The 23,745-nt window shown below is 45.2% G+C and overlaps 1 protein-coding gene across 1 annotated transcript in view; it reads right to left on the bottom strand.

Moving 5' to 3' along the window:
• Nucleotides 1-23,745, bottom strand: part of COL5A3 (collagen type V alpha 3 chain) — a 196,262-nt gene that overhangs the window by 31,735 nt on the left and 140,782 nt on the right. The window contains exons 21-41 of the mRNA XM_083180418.1: nucleotides 22,454-22,498; nucleotides 21,747-21,800; nucleotides 21,188-21,232; nucleotides 21,012-21,065; nucleotides 19,933-20,040; nucleotides 19,104-19,157; nucleotides 18,048-18,101; nucleotides 9,769-9,813; nucleotides 9,444-9,497; nucleotides 8,221-8,265; nucleotides 7,600-7,653; nucleotides 7,269-7,322; nucleotides 5,580-5,633; nucleotides 4,298-4,405; nucleotides 3,609-3,698; nucleotides 2,609-2,662; nucleotides 2,255-2,362; nucleotides 1,792-1,899; nucleotides 1,591-1,644; nucleotides 440-493; nucleotides 94-201 (exon numbers count right to left, since the gene is read on the bottom strand). Of these exons, the coding sequence (XP_083036544.1) occupies nucleotides 94-201; nucleotides 440-493; nucleotides 1,591-1,644; nucleotides 1,792-1,899; nucleotides 2,255-2,362; nucleotides 2,609-2,662; nucleotides 3,609-3,698; nucleotides 4,298-4,405; nucleotides 5,580-5,633; nucleotides 7,269-7,322; nucleotides 7,600-7,653; nucleotides 8,221-8,265; nucleotides 9,444-9,497; nucleotides 9,769-9,813; nucleotides 18,048-18,101; nucleotides 19,104-19,157; nucleotides 19,933-20,040; nucleotides 21,012-21,065; nucleotides 21,188-21,232; nucleotides 21,747-21,800; nucleotides 22,454-22,498 (1,404 nt within the window). The remainder of the gene's footprint in view (nucleotides 1-93; nucleotides 202-439; nucleotides 494-1,590; nucleotides 1,645-1,791; nucleotides 1,900-2,254; nucleotides 2,363-2,608; nucleotides 2,663-3,608; nucleotides 3,699-4,297; nucleotides 4,406-5,579; nucleotides 5,634-7,268; nucleotides 7,323-7,599; nucleotides 7,654-8,220; nucleotides 8,266-9,443; nucleotides 9,498-9,768; nucleotides 9,814-18,047; nucleotides 18,102-19,103; nucleotides 19,158-19,932; nucleotides 20,041-21,011; nucleotides 21,066-21,187; nucleotides 21,233-21,746; nucleotides 21,801-22,453; nucleotides 22,499-23,745) is intronic.

Raw genomic sequence — 23,745 nt, 5'->3', positions numbered from 1 at the left:
TGTCTTACATGAACCTGTTTACAACCCTTAATACTTCCTTCCCAGTTGGAGGGAGCACTATTTTAATGACAATGAATACAATATTTCTCTCACCTGCAACCCTCTTGGACCAGTTACACCAGGAACCCCTCGGAGACCTTCATCTCCCTTTTGCCCTTGCATTCCTGGCTGACCTCTACGTCCAGGGTCTCCATCTTGGCCCTGTGAAGAACCACAAGCGATAAAATCTTCAAACTCAACATTTTAGGTGAAGCATTCTCATGATTACAGACACTCTAAGTCATTATCAAAGTGGAAGTTGAAAACTGTCTCAAGGCACTTATAGAACTGGTCTCTGTGGGTGAGAGGGTGTGTTCATCGTGGAGTGACTGACAGTAAGTGCGGTGGTTACAATCTTTAAGTTTGGATAAGGAAGAGGTGTGAGGTAGGCAATACTTACTGCTTGTCCAGGATGTCCTATTGGACCTTGGATACCAGTAGACCCTGGGGGTCCCTATGAAGAGAGCACAATACAAATTGTTTTTCTTTTTCAACAAAAATAGAATAGAAAAAAATATCATTAAAGTTTCTTCCTCTTTAATATTTCCCATCTCCAGTATATCTCATGTTTTTTTCCACAACTTCTCCCATCTGCAGCCTATTCTATGTGTTTCATTCATAAACTTTTAAAGAGATTGCATTCGCAACAACTTCCATGCATTCCATCCAGATTCTCCAATGTCTCCTATTCAAAGCCTCTCCCATGTCTTACATCTTCATCTTCTCATACATAGGGTGAAATGTAATATGATGAGAGATTCAGAGAGATCCACTGCAAAACCAGTTTGATTTTGCAGTGTAAATGATGGCCGCTTTAAAAAAAACTGGAAATTTCTTCCCAAATCTCTCACTTTCTGAATCTCTCATCCTATTACATTTCACCCATAGTCTCTTCCATGTCCTCTCCATTGTGTCTCCCATCTGTATCCTCCACATGTGTCCCATCCATAGCCTTTCTAATGTCTCCCATCTATAGCCTCTCCCATATCTCTCATCTGTAGCCTCTCGTCTATATTATTTCCCATATCTTCCATCTGTAGCCTCTCCCATGTGTCAAATATGTATTCTCTCCCATGTGTCCCATCTGTAGCCTCTCCCATCTCTCCCACCTGTAGCCTCTCCCAGGTTTCACACCAGTAGCCTCTACCATCTGTATCCTCTCCCATATGTATCCTCTCCCATATGTATCCTTTCCCAGGAGTCCCATCAGTAGTCTTCCCCATGTGTCCCATCTGTAGCCTCTCCCAAGTCTTTCTATCTGTAGACTCTCCCAAGTCTTTCCATCTGTAGCCGATCCCATGTGTCCCATCTGTAGCCTTTCCCAGGTCTCCCATCAGTAGTCTCTCCCAGGTGTCCCATCTGTAACCTCTCCCAAGTCTCCCATCAGTAGTCTCTCCCATGTCTCCCATCGGTAGCCTCTCCCGAATCACTTATTTTCTTCCTCTCTCATCTCATATAGTTCTTATTTTCATAAAAAACGCTTCTACATATGCCATATAAAATTCCTTTTCAGATAAATTTGGTGAGGGCTTTATATAAACAAATACTTACTGATTCTCCCTTGTCTCCTTTGCTTCCTTTCTGTCCAGGTCCACCAACTTCTCCCTAACAAGAAACAACGACTAGTTGATTTAGTGATTGTGTATAGGCCATTTTCTGATACAAATGATCAGACAGTTGCTGCAATGTAACTTTGTATCTCCAGTCTGGTAAATTGTATACATAATAGAAAATATGCTTCTTCCTACATACCTTGTCTCCATCATCTCCAGCCGGCCCTGGGGGCCCAGCAGGTCCAGGCAGTCCGATGCTTCCCTGAGCGCCATCTTGGCCAGATCCTCCTGCAGGTCCTTTCTCCCCCTGTGTGATCATACAGAATGTTAGACTGATATTCCTCAATGCTATAGAGAAAACATTATACAGGGCAGGGAACTGGGACCAGGTACAGAGACTTCTAGGAAGCAAGACAAAAAAGTAATATTGAATGGGCTAAAAATACAGGTAATGTCATGATCCAGGGTAAGTCAATGTTGCATATGGCCCTGTACAAGCCAATACATTAAAGTCACATAAAGATTTTTTCATAGGCTGGTGTAAAATTATATGTCTAATTAAAAGATTAGCATCAGTCTAATGAGACATTTGCTTCTATCTTACTATTCAGATTCAAACTGCAGAAATGCCCCAAATTCCACCTTGTCATTCCAATACTTACTGGATTCCCCTTCTCGCCACTTGGCCCTGGGGGTCCCTGTGCCCCAGGACGTCCTGGAAGGCCAATTCCGCCAGCTGCTCCAGAAGGTCCCCTCTCTCCTGGTGGACCCTGTGAACATCATCAAGGGGACAATATAAAGAGGATGTAGAGAGAGCAGTGGCTGAAGACACAGGAAGTGGACATATGGATGACTGGCATAGGGTAAATGATAAGGCAAGAGAGACAACAGGGAGGCAACACAGGGAATGGTCTGGGGATACTGTAGTGTAGAGTTATAGGAAGAAGACTGCTCACGAGTATTACAGCAATTAGTGGATTGCTTTATGCCACACAATAGTATTCTGGGATACATACCGTAGAACCTGGCAAACCAACTGGACCTTCTCCTCCTTTCAAACCAGCAGGACCCTATCGAAAACAAGTTAAAGTGAACGGAGCAGCTATAACTTATAGTATAACTTATAGTCACAAGAAGACTCATTCATTTCAATGGATAAGCAGGGATGTTCTCTCAATATACCATTTAAACACAATAAACCTGCAACCAAGGACATGGCTGGGAAGTAATTGCTTATTCAATAGCTCGATAATATTCTTGCCCTGATGTGAGACCTGTAAGTCACCTGAGATATGAAGCAGTTATAGGATATGAGGGAAGTAGTCTAGCCTACAGCACTCATTAAACAATTACTTCGTAAATTCTCACATTCAACTGGTTTATGACTGCAGAACTTAAACATGGCTGATCACCTTCCCACTGTACATTATTGTATAGAAGCAAATGAGGGAGTACTGTATGTCTTAGTTGGTGCAGCTGATTGTCAACTGCTAATGTATTCTGCCCCGTTACATATATTCATTTCTGAGGTATAATTTATTTCTGCCACCTTGGACTCCTGGACAGGTCATCAGAATGCCCTTAGCAGCTAAATGGTGCATTGCCCATTGATGCTTCCCCACAGTTTTAGCTTTTCAGTGGTTTAAAACTATCTTAACCTCACTTGGCTTCAAATAAAACCCAAATGCTTGGGTGGAGGACAGGATAAATCCTTTCCAAAGGTTTGTGCCCACCAACGTTTGAATCAAGTCATATGGTAACTTTGAGAAAGATGTTGTGAAGATGTCCTTATCCCATTGCTTTAGCCTTACAGGGTTAATTCCTTAACTGCATATGAATTCATTTGGGCAGGTACTTAAGGGTTGTTAGGTGGACTTTTACCACTCGCTAACCCAAAAGCTGGAATCTTGGACTTTCCTGCACTTCCCTCTACCCTCCTTTCCCATAAACCCCTCCGCCTCCCCAGGAAAACACTAACTGCAAACAGAAAGCTGGAAATATGGAAATTAGTCTTACCGCTTCCCCGCCAATGCCCCTAGCTCCGGGAAACCCTCGTAAACCCTGAGGTCCGGCTTTACCGCCAATGCCAGATGGACCAGGATCACCCTGTAATGGAAATTTATAACAGGTTCGTCATATTAAAATAATACAAAAAGGAAAAAGAAAATTAACAAATAAATATTATAAGCATATGGAAACAGGGTCTACCAAAAGCAATAGTAGCATCTATCAAGGTCTGTTGAATTTGGTGGAACCGTCTGGTGTTGTTAATGAGATTAGTATTATCTTGTCAGAGTTCTTATACTTTTTTCTTTTTGTCTAAGCTTTTAAAATGTAAACATTCATATAGCCATGAACAGTAATGTGTCCTGTTACCCCCTGTGTCCTGAACCACGGCTGAATCTGCCTCCCCTTTGCATACAATATCATAAGAATAGGAAAGTGAGGCGATAGATGCGAAAAGGAGAATAACTTATATGATAACTAACTCTAGGGTGTTGTTCTAGTGTGCATCTGTAGGTCACCCCCCCAGCAATAGAGGAGACTAAATAAAACCCATCCTCGTGTATACAGTATTAGCAACATGCTTCTCTACATGCTAATATCCTGAAGACTACAGGTAAACTTGCATTTAATGGCTTTCTAGATTTTAGCTAAGAAATCTACACTCCGGAAACCCTCCTGGCTAACACTTTGGGTCATACCTTGGCACCTTCTCGTCCAGCTGCCCCAGGCAATCCATGTTCTCCTGGTGATCCCGGAGATCCTGGATGACCTCGCTCTCCCATCGGGCCGGTTTCCCCAGAATTGCCCTATACATGGTGAGAACATCATCAAATGTCAGCTCATTGGGTTTTATGAGACAAATACAATCTGTTGATTATTGAATTCCCATACAGTAGCTTATTACCTTTTACTTAATTATACCAATATAAAACTATAGTTTTTCAGCCTTGCAATATATACCCTGGAAGAATGTTATTTGTATGATTTAAATTGGATTCAATATATTTTTTCCATTTTGCAAAATAAAAAAACCCTTGACCAACTAGGCATAGACCAAGGGGTATTGCATCACATGGCACTGCATAATGCTGCGGTTGATCCTGTGGTTTGGCGTGCCAATTACTCTCTACTAGTCCTCCAATACAAATCCATCAAAAGAGCCCCAGACCATCGCGCTTTCTCCTCCATGTTTGATTGTCACAAAGCTTTATTTCTTGTTGTAATCTGTTGCGTTAATAGCATTTTCCTTTTAAATTTCAGATTTAAAAAGCAAAAATAAGGTCTTTTGCTATTAAAAACATCTACTTTTTTTAAAAAAAAAGCCTTCAATTAGTAAAAAACACCACACACCGAGAAACCATCTTCTCACAGACTCGAAGGCTTAAAAAACCATGTGATGAACCAAAGATTTCTTCATCCAGAAATAAATATATTTTCCAGTTCTTTTTAACCTTAACACATCCACTGACGGAGGCGGAACTTATAGAGGATAATGACATGGTGATCCATCCTGATTGGACGAGTCTTGGAACATTGCAAATTGTCCTGAGAGACTACATTCTAATGGAGAGGCTGCTACAGATTCGTATACAGGCTTGTGTTAATGCCAGCTTTTTACTCATTCCTATACATTCATTATCTCAATAGTAAATACTTTATAACTTCCTCCATTTTGTGCAGCCTCGTTCGCCTTGTTTTCGGCTAACAGTTACTGTTTACCGTTGTACAATTTCTGGTTACTCATCAGATTGCTTAAATCAATCAATTCAATTGCTTACATTTCAACAAAAACTAGAAAAGTTCTAAAACTTTTTTCTGTAAGTGCACATTTCTACCACCAGCGGTCGTACACCCGTACCTGGAAGTGCTATAACATTAGCCTACAAGCTTCATAGCATAACAGAAATGTTTCATCACAGCTTATCTGTACTCTGGGATTACTAGTACATACTATTATATTAGTTTCTTTAGGAGACCTACCTGTGGTCCCACAACTCCAGTTGGCCCTGGAAGACCTGTTTTGCCTTGAAAACCCTGTAAAGTAGAGTATAAAAGGATGTTGATATTAGATAAGAGAAAATGAGATCCACACAGCGAAATCCCTAAATAAATATCCCAAGGAGATGGGGCCACTCTAGGGCAAGGATCAAAATGTCATGCCTGAGTTCTCAGGGGAACCCAATTAACCAAGTTACTACATATTACCGGTGGCATGGAGCAGGAAGGTTCTATCACAGAAATAATCAAATAGATCTAACTCATTTTGTCTGGGTCGCAGTGTCTTGGCCAGGCAGCATGGGGAGGCAGAGGGTGTCTGGCACTGTTGGCTCACTGGGCTGGTTTTCTGTCACTATGTGAGTGTGTGTGGGCGTAGTCAGAGGCTCCACCCAGCGTTATAGACACATTCACACATTTTGAGTGACAGATGTAGCCAAATATATAAGAGATAAAGGTGACCAAACTGGAACAGATCTGCCCATTTGGTCGGTAATGGGATCTTCTTTCCTATTTTCCAACAGGCCTGATAATGATTCCATTTCCTATTGATAGGGTCATTATAAGGCATTGACACTGTTTTGTGGCTGCAGTGCCTGATCGAGTGCCCAATATCAGATGGAATATTGCAGCACATTCTCTCCGTATAAGATTGTAAGTTCATGGGCAGTCACCCTTTGTTTCATTTGTTGGACACATGACTCAAAATGACGGAACAACACAGTTTGAAAGACAGTGCCAGCAGCTGGGAACGGCTGAATGGAGCAACACTTGAATTACTCAGTCGTGCGCCATCTAGTGGCCACCGGCATGCAAAACACCTGAACTCCCCCAACAGAGGTGAGGAGCAGGGTTAGCCTTTTATTATAGAGGATGTAATACCACTACTTGTATAGTAATATTAATTTAAAATAAAAAAACCTCAATGTGTGTAATGTAGATTCACCGCCAATTGAAATATAAACAACTACTCTAGTGAAGCCATTGTATATACTGATTTATGCATTACGTCCATTTATTGTAAGGGGCTCAAACTCAGGAGGAGACTATGGCCCTCATTCTGGTTGACTCGCAATGCAGCAAAACTATTTTGCTCCTTTGCGAGCCATGTTACTCCGCCCGGAACACGAACGCCCTCCCCCCCGCTAGTCCCCGATTTCCCTCACAGTGCTGCAATGGATGTTTTGCATAAACATCCATTCGCAGCCTTGCATGGGTGTCCAAAATCATACGATGGCCGCTGCCCATTGAATGATTTCTGTAGCGCTCACTAATCTAAATCACTCTTTGGTGACCTAAATTAGCGGCGCCCTGCTCCGAGAACAGAACGGGCAGCTGACATCCGGTGATGTCAGCCGCCCGCCCCCAGAAGGCAGGTGGTTGCCCCTGTTCGCCCCTGTTCACGCACCCAGCGTTTTCATGGTTATGTCCAGGAAATTGAAAGCGTTCGCATGTAAACGCCCCCTACCCACCTCCTGCACGACCCCCCTGCTGCAAGCACCATGGAGACTATACAAGTCTCCCAGGGCGCCCGCAGCGAAGACCTGCACATGTGCATAAGCGATTATGCGCATGCACACGCAGTAAACATCGGTCACCGATGCAGGAGAATAAACATCAGATCTCATTAAATCTACTGACGATTTCAGTGTGAAAACAAATGATTGATCTTACTGGTTCTCCTCGCTGGCCGGCATGTCCCGGTAAGCCATCTTTCCCTGAAGGACCCTGATGAGGAAACAAAGAAGTCACATTACGTCACGGACAAAGAGGGTGTATACCTGAGAAATGTACTTAACTCCTAGTAACATTATATAGAAAAATCTAAATATCCATAAAACAATCTATGTTATCACAATACAGTGCATTGTAATGCATGTGCTGGCTGTGTGGCCACTGCTTGCACTGTGCTGATAATGAGGATTCTAGGAGATGAGCCCATAGTGGTTATGACATCTAGCTGCCAGGTAACAGGTACTATAAAGTCAAAATAGTCTCCACTTACATTTGGTCCTTTAGGCCCTGCAAATCCGGCTGGTCCGACAGGCCCCATTGGTCCCTGGGATAAAAAATACATACATAAATAAAAATAGTAATAATAATTTTATATATATATATATATATATATATATATATATATATATATATATATATATACATATATATATATGGAGTAGTCAGTTATACTGTTCATGTGTAAGTCCAGTACAGATGGGTTCACCATGACTTTTAGGGGTGCATCGGTTTTTGATTTCCGCACACATTGTGGTGTAGTATGGTGTGCCTGTTCCAGCCGTTGGTACTGCTTTTGAGTGAGATGTGTCTATATACTGGATTTCAAGTTGTACATAATATACATAATTCTTGCTACAATGCTCCGCACACAGCCTCTTATATCTAAACCTACAGAGGCATTTGATGTTTAGTTCCATAACTATATATATTAGGTGTTTTGTTAGCATCATGTGGCTGTGAGGACACATTGCACAAAGAATGATCAATTCTGAATAGTGAACAACACCCAGACCAGTGTCTGTGTGGAGTTTCTATGTTCTTCCTGTTTTTGTGAGGGTGTCCCTGTAGTCACCATGATACAAGTGGTAGAATACATACAGGACAGACTTACCTTCTCACCAATAGCTCCTGCTACACCGTCATGGCCAGAATCTCCCTGCACAAAGAGCAAATGGTCAGAGGCTTCCCATAGAGAGTGCCAGAAACCCTGTACAATATCCCCCATTAACTGATGGTTCAAGTATCCACTTGTACTATTTATTTATTTATTTATTTACAGTTTCTAATATAGTACAAAAGTTCTGTTCCGCAAACTGGGTAGTAACAACCCAATGTAGAGGTAGGAAGGCCCTTCTCACAAGCTTACAATCTATAGGGATAATAGGAAGGATACATTAAGATAAAATTCCATAGCAAGGCAGTCCCACCAGATTACAAGACAGTCCTGATGGGATGTAGTTAGATATGACTGCTAATGGAGGGTATGTGGGGGTTCTGGAATATGATACGCTTGCCTGAAGAGATGAGTTTTCAGGGAATGCTTGGAAGTTTGGAGGCTAGAGGAGAGCCTTAATGTGCATGGAAGGGCACTCAATTCCATAAGGTGGGTGCTTCCGGAAGAAATTCGTGCAAGTGGGAGCGAGTAATGAGTGTGGATGAGAAATGCAGATCTTCTGCAGAGTGAAGAGGTCGGGTTGGAAGATATTTTTAAATAATTCCACTGACACTGATAATATAATGCTTATGACAGAGCTAATTTGCCGTTCTCCTGTTTTCTATGCCTAGACAATATCTTCCATTAGCTCCTGTTCTGTGTTTCATTCCATGAGGCTTTCACTGTTTAGCGTCTCACTGCAGCTCTCTTGTAAGACAGTAATGAGAACGTCTGTGGTAACAATTGTGGCAGTCCGGTAATGGGGAAATATATCTCATAGAATGAGAACTAGTTTATAATGGATTGCTAATGGTTTCTGGTTGAGCAGTCTCAGATACTGACTGGCCCCATATAGTGACCGGACCCAGACAGTGACCGGCCCCATAGAGTGACTGGCCCCATATAATGACCAGCCCCAGACAGTGACAGTGAATCTGTACCTCTATTTGATGAGCGGTTAAGAAGTCTCTAACCAATATCTTGCCTATGGCCAACTGGGTTTTAATAAGGCTCTTCATATAATATGGGCAGTAATGTACAGTATATAATATGGCTATCAAGGTATTTTAACGATACAGTTGGCTCTAATGCTTGTGTTTGAAATGCCGGAACAAGAATAGCAAGCAGGATTCCAACGCTGCAATCATGGGGGACAGGGATACAGGAAGAGGAACACTCACTTTGAGCCCTGGTTTTCCAGTCGGGCCTCTCTGACCTCTTTCTCCTCTTATGCCCTAGGCAGAAAAGACAAAATGATAAACAGAGTTGTACAGTAACTGGGCGCTGTGACTGGCATTCTGTTGGTACACTATGTTTGCCCAGATACACACGCTTATACCCCAAATGTACAAAACACCTAAAACTATAAACACCCCATAAAAGGCCGTTCAGTTAGCCGTGTGGCCTCCAAGTGCCGTTCCAGTAAAGCACTTCCACTTGCAGCAATACCATTAGTTTCATAGTCTACCTACAACCGTAATAATATAAAGTATAAGACATTCTTACCGCAGGTCCCCGCTGCCCGCCTGCTCCCGGCTGCCCGCCTCTTCCCTGGAGAATGAGACATAACATTATACTAAGAAAACACTGTCCACAAGCGACACATTACTCAGGCCCGCACAGCTGTCTGCAGTTTGATGACTGATCCCTATGGATTGTGGCACGTTGATTTCAGATCTGACCACCAGATTTCTCTCTCACGCAGTTCAAATAAATAAATAAAGGTATTCTGGTTGAAACATTTGTAAAAAAAATCATTAAAAATAATTTTACAGTATGTACATTTATATGTTGCAGTGTAATGCATCATAGACTAATAGAGGTGGTTACAGAGGGCAGCGCAATGTATCATAGACTAATAGAGGTGGTTACAGTGTGCAGTGTAATGTATCACAGAGTAATAGAGGTGGTTACAGAGGGCAGTGTAATGTATCACAGACTAACAGAGGTGGTTACAGAGGGCAGTGTAATGTATCACAGAGTAATAGAGGTGGTTACAGAGGGCACTGTAATGTATCACAGACTAACAGAGGTGGTTACAGAGGGCAGTGTAATGTATCACAGACTAATAGAGGTGGTTACAGCGGGCAGTGTAATGTATCACAGACTAATAGAGGTGGTTACAGCGGGCAGTGTAATATATCATAGACTAATAGAGGTGGTTACAGAGGGCAGTGTAATGTATCACAGAGTAATAGAGGTGGTTACAGCGGGCAGTAAAATATATCAGACTAACAGAGGTGGTTACAGAGGGCAGTACAATATATCAGACTAACAGAGGTGGTTACAGAGGGCAGTACAATATATCAGACTAACAGAGGTGGTTACAGCGGGCAGTACAATATATCAGACTAACAGAGGTGGTTACAGAGGGCAGTACAATATATCAGACTAACAGAGGTGATTACAGAGGGCAGTACAATATATCAGACTAACAGAGGTGGTTACAGAGGGCAGTACAATATATCAGACTAACAAAGGTGGTTACAGAGGGCAGTACAATATATCAGACTAACAGAGGTGGTTACAGAGGGCAGTACAATATATCAGACTAATAGAGGTGGTTACAGCGGGCAGTGTAATATATCATAGACTAATAGAGGTGGTTACAGAGGGCAGTGTAATGTATCACAGACTAATAGAGGTGGTTGCAGAGGGCAGTGTAATGTATCACAGACTAATAGAGGTGGTTGCAGAGGGCAGTGTAAAGTATCACAGACTAACAGAGGTAGTTACAGAGGGCAGTGTAATATATCATAGACTAACAGAGGTGGTTAAAGAGGGCAGTGTAATGTATCACAGACTAATAGAGGTGGTTACAGAGGGCAGTGTAATGTATCACAGACTAATAGTGGTGGTTACAGTGGGCAGTGTAATGTATCATAGACTAATAAAGGTGGTTACAGAGGGCACTGTAATGTATCACAGACTAATAGAGGTGGTTACAGAGGGCAGTGTAATGTATCACAGACTAATAGAGGTGGTTACAGAGGGCAGTGTAATGTATCACAGACTAATAGAGGTGGTTACAGAGGGCAGTGTAATGTAGGAGCCGGACTGGAGGCAAAGCCTGGGGGTAGGCTCCCCTGACAGGGTTTGTAGGGAGCTGACTAGCAGGTTAGTCATAGGAGGGGTGTCTAAGGAGAGGGTCATAAGGGGAGGGGCTTAACGGGGTGTTGGAGGGGTTTATAAGCAGGGTTCAGGCGGGAAATAGGGGTCACTGGGAGATTTTCTCAACAGCTAAGCAGCGTGACATCTCCCATGGCTTCCCCAGGCAACGCTGATGCGGAGGTATCCGCTGCGCTTGCTGCCCTCAGGGGGTCAGCTGGCACCAGAGGGGCTGAGTGGCTGCAGCAGCAGATGTCAGGTCTGCTGGGGGGACTGGGAGCAGCAACGCAGGAGGCTGCTCCAGCGGGTGCACGGCCTCGGAGGTCCAGGCCTCCGGAGCGCTTTAGCCCATCTGTGTCCCCCAGGGTTCAGCGCCGTTCACGGAGCCCCATTAGGGACCCTCCAGGCCAGGCTGCGGGCCGGGCACCTTCCGCCCGCAGGACCAGGTCTGGGAGGAATCCAACCAGCAGGCGGAACCCTCCGCGCGGGGGGGATCCCCCCCACGTGCAAGAAGATCCGGCGTTGCGTGGTACTGGACCTGGTGCGGTGGGGCATGCGGGGCATGCTGCTGCCCAGCGCGGGGTGAGTCGTGCCAGGGGGGCAGAAGTACAGGCTGAGGACCGCAGGCCTGGTACACGGAGCGAGAGGCGCACAGCTGGCTCCGCCTCCAACGAGGTCACGCCGGCTGGTGCTGTACCTGAGGGTCGGGATGTCAGGAGAAGAGAGATGGCAGCGTCAGCAGATGATGGAGAAATACCTGGTCCTTCCTCATTGGCTGGAGTTCGTCAGGACACTGGACCTGCGGCTGCTGGGTTCACAGCCCCCAGGCAGCCTGGTGAGTCTGTCTCTATGTCTGTTAATGCTTTAGCGCAGAGTCAGGGGGGGGGAGGGTTAGCCCTCCAAGGGGAAATGAGTAGAGGTTTTACCGAATTATTGAGTGGTTTTGCAGATTGGTTGGTGGGTTTGCGGCAGGGGGCGGGGCCGTCCCCGGCGGCAGCATGGGTGCCGCAGAATGCGGGCACACCAGCTAGCATTAGTGTGCCAGTTAGCAGTGGGGTGCCGGTTAGCAGTGGGGTGCCGGTGAGCAGCGGGGTGCCGGTATCCGGCGGTGAGCAAAGTAGCAGTAGTGCAGGGGCAGAAGGGGGCAGTGTTGGGACGCAGGAGGAGAGTGGGAGGCTCAGTGATACTGCAAAAGGGGAGGTGTATGTATGCTTTGAGGGGCCATTGGGGGCCCACCTGAAGCAGGAGGTGAGGGAGAAGATTTGGAAAGGGGAATACGTTGATATATTTTCATTGCTCCCGTTAGAGCGTTTTAATCTGGATAGGCCCCGTAAGGAGGAGAAGAAGGAGGAGGAGGAACGGCGGCGGTATCGGCTGATACCGCGGTCATTCACGAACTGGCTGCAAGCATTTGCTATTTTAGCTAGTGTGATTGGGGAGAAGGCACCTGACAATTGTTCAGGCTTGTTTTGTTACATGGATGCGATAGGAGAGGCATACCGTGTGTATGGGGGCTTGGCTTGGCTCAGGTACGATGAGCAGTTTAGGCAGAGGAAGGCTGTTCGCCCTAACATACGTTGGGACCATAAGGATATTGCTTTATGGTTAAAGGTGACGGCTCCCACAAAAAGTGGGCAGCCCTTTCGTGGGGACGGGGGGGGGGCCGAGGGAGGCTACAAATGGGACGGCCATGCAGAAGGGACTCTGCTTTGCCTTTAATGACGGGTCATGTCGTTTTGGGGCAAAATGCAAATTTAAACATGAATGTTCCTCGTGTGGAGGGACCCATGGGGCAAATAAATGCTTCAGAGGGAAGTCACGGGACGGTAATTCAAAAGGGGGAGACACCGGTTCGGCTGGAAAGGATGCTGGGCTATCTGCGTAGGTATCCTGACCAGCAGACAGCCGTGTTGTTGGAGGAGGGGTTTAGGGAAGGTTTTAAGATACCTTCCGACGTGCAGGTTTCAGGGGGCTTGAGGAGGAATTTAAAGTCTGCAAGGGAGCATCCAGAGGTGGTGCAGGATAAACTGCGTAAGGAGGTGCAGCTGGGTCGTATGGCTGGACCTTTTGGGTCGGCACCATGGCCAGATTTGATAGTCTCTCCATTGGGGGTGGTGCCAAAAAAGGAGGCGAACAAGTTTCGTCTTATACACCATTTATCTTTTCCAAAAGGGGCGTCGGTCAATGATGGCATTGACCCTGACATCTGCTCGGTGGTTTATACATCGTTTGACGCGGCTGTTCAGTGGGTGAAGCGGTTTGGGAAAGGGGCCAGGTTGGCAAAGACTGATATTGAATCGGCATTCCGTTTGCTGCCGGTTCACCCAACCAGTTTGCGTTTGTTGGGTTGTTGTTGGGACGGGGAATTTTTTGTTGATCGTTGTTTACCGATGGGTTGTTCTTTGTCATGTGCTTATTTTGAGGCCTTTAGTTCTTTTTTGGAGTGGGTGGTTAAGGATGTCTCTGGGTGTAGTTCGGTTATTCATTACCTAGATGACTTCTTATGTATTGGTCCTGGGGGGACCGGAGTATGTGACTTATTGTTGAGGACTGTTGAAAGGGTGTCGGCAGACTTTGGGGTCCCGCTTGCTCCAGGTAAGACGGAGGGCCCTGCGACTGTGATCAGTTTTTTGGGTATTGTCATTGATACCGAGAATATGGAGTGCCGCTTGCCCGAGGAGAAATTGCTGGGTTTGAAGGCCGAGGTAGGGAGGGCATTGCTGTTGAAGAAGATTAGATTGCGGGAATTGCAATCCTTGCTGGGCAAATTGAATTTTGCGTGTCGCATTATGCCTATGGGCCGCATTTTCAGCAGGAGGCTGGCAGCAGTGACAGCAGGGGTGGTTCTTCCTCATCATTTTGTCAGATTAGGCAGTGAGTTGAAAGGGGACTTGCGGGTGTGGGCAACTTTTTTGGAAGCTTTTAACGGCAGAGCTTTGTGGATGTCAGACACATGCGTCGCTACTGAGCTAGACCTTTTCACAGACGCGGCCGGGAGTGGTGGGTTCGGGGCATATTGCCAGGGACATTGGTGTGTAGGCCGGTGGCCGGAGTCTTGGGTGCGGAGAGGCATGGTTAAAAACTTGGCATTGTTGGAGTTGTTTCCTATCTTGGTAGCAGTAGTTGTTTGGGGGGAGCTATTCCGCAATAGGAAGATTTGTTTTCACTGCGATAATTTGGGGGTTGTCATGGCTATTAACCAATTGTCGGCATCTTCACTGTCAGTGGTCACTATTTTGCAGCAGTTAGTATTGGAATGTCTGGCTTTGAATTTGTGGGTTGTGGCTAGGCACGTTCCCGGTGTCTCTAACGGCATTGCGGATGCTTTATCTCGTTCACAGTGGGAGCGTTTTCGGGAGTTGGCACCAGAGGCGGACAGGGAGGGGACCGGGTTCCCGAGTCGGCTCTGGGCTCTGCTGGACGGGTAGTCGATCAGCTCATCAGGGAATCCTTGGCCCCGAATACATGGTCGGCATACAATCAGGAATGGCGGAGCTGGTTAGAATGGCGTGAGGTAGTAGGTCTGAAGGAGGATGATGACGAGTTGGCTGTCTTGCTATATATAGGCCATTGTAAGGAGATTGGTTGGTCAGTGGCAAAAATCACGCGCTGCATGGCGGGCTTGGCTTTTGGGTTTCGTGCAGGCGGCAGGCCTGACGTCACTAAGAATTTCCTGATTGCGCAGGCTTTAAAAGGTTGGAGGAGAGGTCATGTCGTACAGGATCAGAGAAGGCCGGTGTCTTTCCAGTTGTTACAGAATATGGGCATGAAGTTAGGGGAGGTCTGTAGTTCCAATTTCGAGGAAAGGTTGTTCGGGGTAGCTTTTTCGCTTGCCTTCTTCGGGGCACTGCGGATTGGGGAGCTCGTGAGTCCAAGCGTGTCCAGGCCGGGAGGTTTGTTAGGAGAGGATGTGGATTTATACTCGGATAGGGTGGAGCTAGTGGTGAGAAGGTCTAAGACGGATCAGTTAGGGAGGGGGAAGAAGGTAGTTCTCTTCTCTGTACCAGGCTCAGATATGTGCCCGGTGGCACGGCTGAGGATATTTAAGGAGGTCAGAGTGGGCAGGGAAAGGGATCCTTTGCTGATGCATGCGAATGGATCCTTTTTATCACGGTTTCAGTTCACAAGTGTGTTTAGAGCAGTCCTGCGGACGTTGGGCCTCAAGGGGGAGGAATACGCGGGTCACTCTTTCCGCATTGGGGCCGCAACTGAGGCTGCTAGAATGGGATTTGGGGATGAGTTGATTAAGCGTATTGGGCGGTGGGAATCGTCTCGCTTTCGGTCTTATGTTCGTTTAGGGGATTGTTGAGGTTGACTGTGTTTTTTCTGTTTTAGGGCAGCCTCCGTGCCTGATTTGGATTTTAGGACATTCATATGTCTTTTGGGGAGCTTTACGGGCTGATGTCAGACCGAACGGCCGCCAGCTGGGTTTGGATAGAGAGGAGGCAGTGGTTCGCTGGCTGGGAAAACGCGGTATGGTATGGAGTGGAGTGCTGCAGGAATTTCACCGTTTTGTTCGGCTCGATAGGGTTCCCCACATATTAGTTTTGCATGTGGGCGGGAATGACCTTGGGGGCAGACCATTTAGGGAGTTGATACGGGATATCAAGTTTGATCTCCTACGGTTATGGGCAATGTTTCCGGAATTAATCACGGTTTGGTCAGACATCGTGCCACGCCATTATTGGAGGGATGCGAGGTCGGCTGACAAGCTCAATAAGGCACGGATTAAAGTTAACAGGGCGATTGGGCGTTTTATGGCCAGGAACGGGGCTGTTGTGGTGAGGCACAGGGAACTTGAGTCTGGTGCCGGGGCATTTTGGAGAGGTGACGGTGTGCACCTGAATGCTGTGGGGATAGATGTTTGGTCTTTGGGACTACAAGAGGGAATAGACACAGCGTTCCGGATGTGGGGGGGGCGCACGGGGTTAAGGGTTTAACCTCGTGCTTAGTGGCGGAGGGGGGTCCTCGAGGTTGGTGGCATTGAGGCTTAATTATGCGGCGGGGAGGGCCCCATGAGGGGGCTGGACTCCCCTGGGTGAGGTTAATTAATGAGCACTGGGTGTGTACAATTGGTGCCCTCGAGCCAATCGCTATCGGCTGGGGGTAAGAGCTCCTGGAAGTGCTTAGAGGTGTGGATATATATTTATTGAGGGCCTCGGGGACCACCTTCCGTGGGAATGTTTTTGGATTATTGTTTAAAAATTGTATTGTTTCAATAAAGATGGCTGCTGTGGCCAATTTTATCCAACAAGAGAGTTATGTCATTTGTGGGGGGTAATTGGGCACAGCGATTAGACAATACCCTGTCATGTAGGAGCCGGACTGGAGGCAAAGCCTGGGGGTAGGCTCCCCTGACAGGGTTTGTAGGGAGCTGGCTAGCAGGTTAGTCATAGGAGGGGTGTCTAAGGAGAGGGTCATAAGGGGAGGGGCTTAACGGGGTGTTGGAGGGGTTTATAAGCAGGGTTCAGGCGGGAAATAGGGGTCACTGGGAGATTTTCTCAACAGCTCCCACCCACCCTTCCCTATTTTTTATAGTTTAGGTAGAATATTTGATAGGATGTCTTTTTGTCACAGTGGCCTGTGCGGAGGGGGGTCCTCGAGGTTGGTGGCATTGAGGCTTAATTATGCGGCGGGGAGGGCCCCATGAGGGGGCTGGACTCCCCTGGGTGAGGTTAATTAATGAGCACTGGGTGTGTACAATTGGTGCCCTCGAGCCAATCGCTATCGGCTGGGGGTAAGAGCTCCTGGAAGTGCTTAGAGGTGTGGATATATATTTATTGAGGGCCTCGGGGACCACCTTCCGTGGGAATGTTTTTGGATTATTGTTTAAAAATTGTATTGTTTCAATAAAGATGGCTGCTGTGGCCAATTTTATCCAACAAGAGAGTTATGTCATTTGTGGGGGGTAATTGGGCACAGCGATTAGACAATACCCTGTCATGTATCACAGACTAATAGTGGTGGTTACAGTGGGCAGTGTAATGTATCACAGACTAACAGAGGTGGTTACAGAGGGCAGTGTAATGTATCACAGACTAACAGAGGTGGTTACAGCGGGCAGTACAATATATCAGACTAATAGAGGTGGTTGCAGAGGGCAGTGTAATGTATCATAGACTAATAGATGTGGTTGCAGAGGGCAGTGTAATATATCATAGACTAATAGATGTGGTTGCAGAGGGCAGTGTAATATATCATAGACTAATAGATGTGGTTGCAGTGGGCAGTGTAATATATCATAGACTAATAGATGTGGTTGCAGAGGGCAGTGTAATATATCATAGACTAATAGATGTGGTTGCAGAGGGCAGTGTAATATATCATAGACTAATAGATAGTTAAAGAGGGCAGTGAAAATGGTAGCAGCTAACCCACCAGTGTACTGTGTTTCCACTGAACAGGAAATAGGTATAGTCTTGATTTAACAATGGACTGCCAGCTATGACGCTACTCGTACACTGTTTGCACACCGATGTCTTTACCCTGCCGTACTCCGTAAACTGCCCCTTAGCAGACATAGCAACAGTGACATCTGCAGGCAATAAGAAAGTGCTACATCTTTTACTAGGAAATGCTGCACCCCAACAGGCGAGTGCCCATCTGTGTAAGGCTGGTGTTTTATTCTGCTCCGTTGTAACAGTTACATCCAAAAGCAAAGACTTATGTGAGCTCACCCGCTTGCCTTTCTCACCAATCACGCCAAGTGGACCAGGAAATCCCGTTGAGCCCTGTAACAAGATATTGTTAGTCAGCACTACGCCCTGGTTTTGCACTGTGTCATTCCCTGCTCATGGCTGCAGAGATTTTAGAACGCCCCAACATCTAGGCCACTGTATACAGTACGTTACCAAATATAATCTTTCAAATCAATGTATTTGATGCATGCCAGTCATGGTATAAAAACGGTCATGCAAAATAATAGGAACCATATTAGGAATTCTCTGCATTCATTAGAGCTACTGTACAATATGTTACTGTGCTCATCAGCAGAGTAACAGTAGTTACAATGTATCCATAGTTCTCTGTCTTTTATATGTTACAATATACTAGTTACTCTGCGGTGTAATTATACCATGGTAAAGGTTTATTATTTGACCATTATATGGTTTCATAGGTCATAGGCAAACAGCTTGATAAACTTCCTAGAATAATGTAAAGGCCTCTCCTTAGTCCTGTAATACCTTATTCGTCACCTTTTCGTCAATTAGTCAAACTCCAAACCCCGCCCCTTCGCCCAACATCTCTTTAAACACCTCCAAACTACAGACTTCAAAGTGGAAGCTTCTTTGAGGCCGGTCACATTAAGGGGGTGATTCCGATCTGGTCGCTACGTTGCGACCGATGATTACTGCCTGCGCACGCGCATAATTGCTTATGTGCATGTGCAGGTCTTCACTGCGGGCGCCCTTGGAGATTTGCATAGCGGGGGGGGGGGGTGTAGGAGGCGGGCAAGGGGTGTTTGCATGTGAGCGCCCTGCATTTCCTGGGCGTAGCCAAGGAAGTGCTGGGCATCCAGGGGGAGGATACCGGTCTTCCAGGGCAGACTAATCTTAGGCACCAGAGCTATAGAAATCATTCGATGGTCGGCGATCATTGAATGTTTTCGGCCCACACGCAAGCCTGCGGGGACAATCGGCAAAACATCCATTCGCAAGCCTGCGGGGACATTCGGCCTCCATAGGGGTCGGGCATTCGTGGCGTTACTTGTTTAGATAAATAGACACACTTACCTTTCCACCTTGACGACCAGGATATCCTGGTAGACCTGGAACTCCCAACTTTCCCTGGTGAAAGAAAATACATAGTGTGTCATCAAGAACATAATGCAGCTGGGTGTGTACTGTGCAGCTGCTTGGGCTTATGTACAGTATGATGGGAAATAATGAAGCTTTTAAGGATTATTGAATTCAAAGAGTACTTCCGGCAGAGGGTCATGCTAATTATATCCTGGGGTCATGCCAATTATATCCTGGGGTCATGCCAATTATATCCTGGATCATGCCAATTATATCCTGGATCATGCCAATTATATCCTGGGGTCATGACATTTATATTCTGGAGTCATGCCAATTATATCCTGGGATCATGCCAATTATATTCTGGGTAGACTGTGATAATTATATCCTTGGGTTGTTCAGCCCTAAAGGTTTCACGGTTGGACAGGACTGGACAGAGTTTATTCTGGTCACTGATTCCTTTGCCATTCTTGCAGGACCACCGCCTATATGATCTTGGCATGCTCGTTTTTTGTAAATCCCAATTAAAGAGGTGAGTGGATGATGGTGTTATGTAACAATTGCAAAAAAAAAAGTATGATCTTATATGACCTAGGGAACATAGGAACAATGTTAATATAAAACGTTGGCGGTCTATTTACTGAGCTATTGTTCGAAAAATAGTGCTATAGCCTGTATTGTTCCTTTGTACAGCGCTGCGAAACACTTGTGGCGCCTTATAAATAAAATTATAATAATAATAATAATAAAGTTCTAATAATATTCAGTATATACTGTATGTGCAAACATGATATATTGGCTCAGGCTTGGAGAATTAACCTACCTTTTCTCCAGGTATGCCCAATACGCCAATCTCTCCCAGGGGCCCAGATTGTCCCTTTGGCCCTTCAGGACCATCTTCTCCACGCACTCCAAGAATTCCGGGATCCCCCTACAAATAACAGTAATAGGAAGACACATTGATAAAACGGAAAATAGTATTTAAAACAAATAGACAAATAGATGTGTATGCTGATTGGTGTGTCACGAACACTTCTGTTACCCAGGGTCTCTACTGGTCACATTGCTCATCCCTTAGCCAGTCCCCTTTCCGGAATCCAGAACAGCATAACCTATGTTGTTCCTAAACCCTCTCCACCCCAGGGTCTGGACAGTAGGGCAGTAGTGCACTGGCGCTTGCTGTGCCCAGGGCCTGGCATTTCCTGCTTTCTCAGGGTAAATGTTCTAGCAGTATAAAAGGGGCATAAGTTCATCTCAGTTGTCCGGAGGCAGATTGGAGTTTGGTGCACCGTAAATATGTTGTGTGTCAACATTCGCCTGTGCGTATCATCTCAGGGTCCAGCAGAATGGCTTGCTGCAGCACAGGCTACGTGGTACAAAGCAGGGGCCATACTGTCCCCTATTGCAGATGTTAGCAGGGCTCCCACAGAGTGGTCCCACTTGGATCCCACTGTAAACCACACAGATGCTGCTTTACATGCAGGTGCCCCTTCAGTGCTTGGAGCCCAGTGACTGGAGCCTTCATTGACTCTGGGAGTGTCGCTCCTGCATAAAGATTAATGAGCCATAACTCCAGTAATACAGACAAGGGAGGACTGGGAATTTCATACAAGCATATTGGCATTGGGAAATGACTTAATACATAGTGAATTCAATGTAAGCATTCCACACATAAGTATTGTAGGGATTTAACAATGCTCCTTCCTTTCTCACTCTAGTTTTCCTGACGTTCCTGGAATAACACTAATGGATGGTGTTTAGCTGGAGAAAGAGCCTCAGGGGCAAGTAGCTAAGCTGGCTGGGAGTTGCATCCCAAAAAACAGATCCACCGATACACAGGCAGAGAGAGAGAGAGACAGACTCACAGATGGACAGCCCCTGCCCATCTTCCAATCCTCTTACTCTGTCTCCTTTGATCCCAACGTCTCCTTTGAAGCCAGGAAATCCATCTTCACCCTGTAACAGAGAAAGCAGTACAGCCGTTAATTGGTCACTTGCAGTTGGGTCCTTTGCTTTGTGTTTAGTCTTTGTGGACCATCTATAGAGCAGAATATAATGACCACATCTTGCCCACTTACCTTCTCTCCTTTGCCTCCCTTTATCCCTCTCACACCAAACGCTCCCTGAAAAATAAAAGTCAGACACCAACATCAATTTAATAAAAAAAATCCCACATGGACAAATTACTGAGGTTGTCCTATGTATCACAGGGGGGGGGGGGGGCGCAAAGAAGAAAGGTGTGAAGGAACCCGAGAGGTCTCTGACCAGGAATCCCCTTCTCTTATGTCAAACTAGCTCAGGTGTTACAGAAACTATAGATTTCCATCAAAATGTCTATAACAACCTTGTGTGATGAACTGGACAATTAGGTAGGATCACAGGGGGGGGGGGGGGGCGCAAAGAAGAAAGGTGTGAAGGAACCCGAGAGGTCTCTGACCAGGAATCCCCTTCTCTTATGTCAAACTAGCTCAGGTGTTACAGAAACTATAGATTTCCATCAAAATGTCTATAACAACCTTGTGTGATGAACTGGACAATTAGGTAGGAAACATACTGTATGCAATAAATTATTACACTGTCTATAATAATAGCTCATTATCAATGGCAAATACATATATAATTCATATCTCCACTTACCTTAACTCCGCGAGTTCCTGGATATCCAATAGGACCTGGAGAGCCAGGAAGACCCTAGTAGCGAGGGAGGAAAAATAGATTTGGAATTTGCCTTTCAGTAAGAATCTGTTTGTGATCTGGCGCCAGCCACATAGCCAGTTGTACCAAAACGTAGTTACCCAAAGCACCAACACCTTAGAGCAACTTAACATCTCCAGGTGTAATATCTCAACGTTCCAATCCAAATCCTGTATCTTTAAGGATGTGAGAGTCAACCGTTGTCCTTACTTTTGAAGGACATTGGGTGTTCCCGATAATTACCTTTGGTTCCTTCCCGACCACTGCAGCTGTGTGGACTGTACAGTGCAGGGTAGCTGGGTGCAAAGAGTAGTGCCAATATTTTGGGCAGTGAGTATTATAGTGTATATGTGTCCATTGTTTAACTTCACTGTTATTAGTTTTGCCCTACTCAAAGCAAGGAGCATCAATGTACCCCCTCTGGTCATCTGAAGAAAACCTTTACTCTTCTCCAACTACCACCGTCTTCTTCCATCGACCCAAGCACTCTGGCTGAAGCTATACACACACACACACAACACCACCACCCAATATAAATGTGTGCTGTGCATTGGCCACTTTATTCCTTGATAATTAGATCTTGTATACATTCTACTTTTATTTTAATATTTTACCAACTTTATGAAAGTCTCTCCAACTTGTATACTCACTTGAATCCCCTTTTCCCCAACAGGTCCTTCTCTCCCGGGATGTCCCTGTGAACAAGTGACAGTATCATATGAAGTAGCTAAAGGTACAATAAGTGCTCACACGTTCGTTCTTTAATACCAAGGAAATTATTTATCAATACATGATTATGCTCACTGTGGATGATAAAACTCGTTGCATATGATAAATGGTGATTTTAGCCAATCAGCCCCCAACTGCCATTTTTCAAACACATGACCATGCAGAGCTGATTAGCTGGACACCATTTATCATACACCGTGATTTTTATCACTCACACCGTCACACGTTATATCACTCATTGATAAATGAGCCCCTAAGTTTCACTCTAAAAGCAGCACCTAAAAAGGAAATTTTGGGGTACAGACAATTTGTACACAGTTGTTTCAATTATCCCTAATTCAGTTGTGGACTATTTGTTCCAATGGTATGGAGTTCTTCTACATCTGAAAGATGTCTGGTGTTTGCTAAAGTGCTCCCCGTGGCACCATATACAGGTATATATACTTCAGCCTTACAACTATTAGCAGCATCTAGTAATATAACTACTACAGTCGCACTATTGAGTATATTACTCATTTTCTACAGAAAACTCTATTTGTTTGTAATTTACAGTATATGGACGTTGTTCTTCATGGCATATGTATCGGATGATCTATTTGGAACCCATCGCTTTTATTTCTGGAATTTCTTGTAGTATATTAGTAGTCTCTTATATTAGTAGTCTCTTTCATGACATATTTCTGGAATATTTTTGTAGAATATTACTGCATGTCATTTACTTGCCTTTATTTTGTTTTTTATCAACGATAAAGATTTTTTTTTTTTTTTTTAAGTTCCGCTAACTTTGGGAAAATTGGAGGTCAAGAGTCAAAAACGTTAAATCTCAACAACCAATCATAAAACAATAAAACAAACGTTCTAAGAAATACAAGACATAATTACAGAAGGGGTACTCTAATAAAGTACAATATTCTGGACAGTGGCCAGATACCTCCCTGTAGAAACTGGGGGCCAAATGTAATAGGGTGAGAGTTTCAGAAAGTGTGAGATTTTGGGAGAGTTTTCCCATGTTTTTTAAAGCAGCAATCAACTACATGGCAAAAATCAACCTGGTTTTGCAGTGTAATTGATTGCTGCTTCAAAAAACATGGGAAAACTCTCCCAAAATCTCTCACTTTCTGAAACTCTCACTCTATTACATTTGTCCCTCATAAGCAATGTTACATGGATCTATAATTGAGCATAGGACAATAAATGCATGCCTTGCCATCCT

This window comes from Crinia signifera, chromosome 4 (genome assembly GCF_055691185.1).
Source record: "Crinia signifera chromosome 4, ASM5569118v1, whole genome shotgun sequence".
Lineage (NCBI taxonomy): Eukaryota > Metazoa > Chordata > Amphibia > Anura > Myobatrachidae > Crinia > Crinia signifera.
This window is presented reverse-complemented; position numbering and strand designations above follow the sequence as displayed.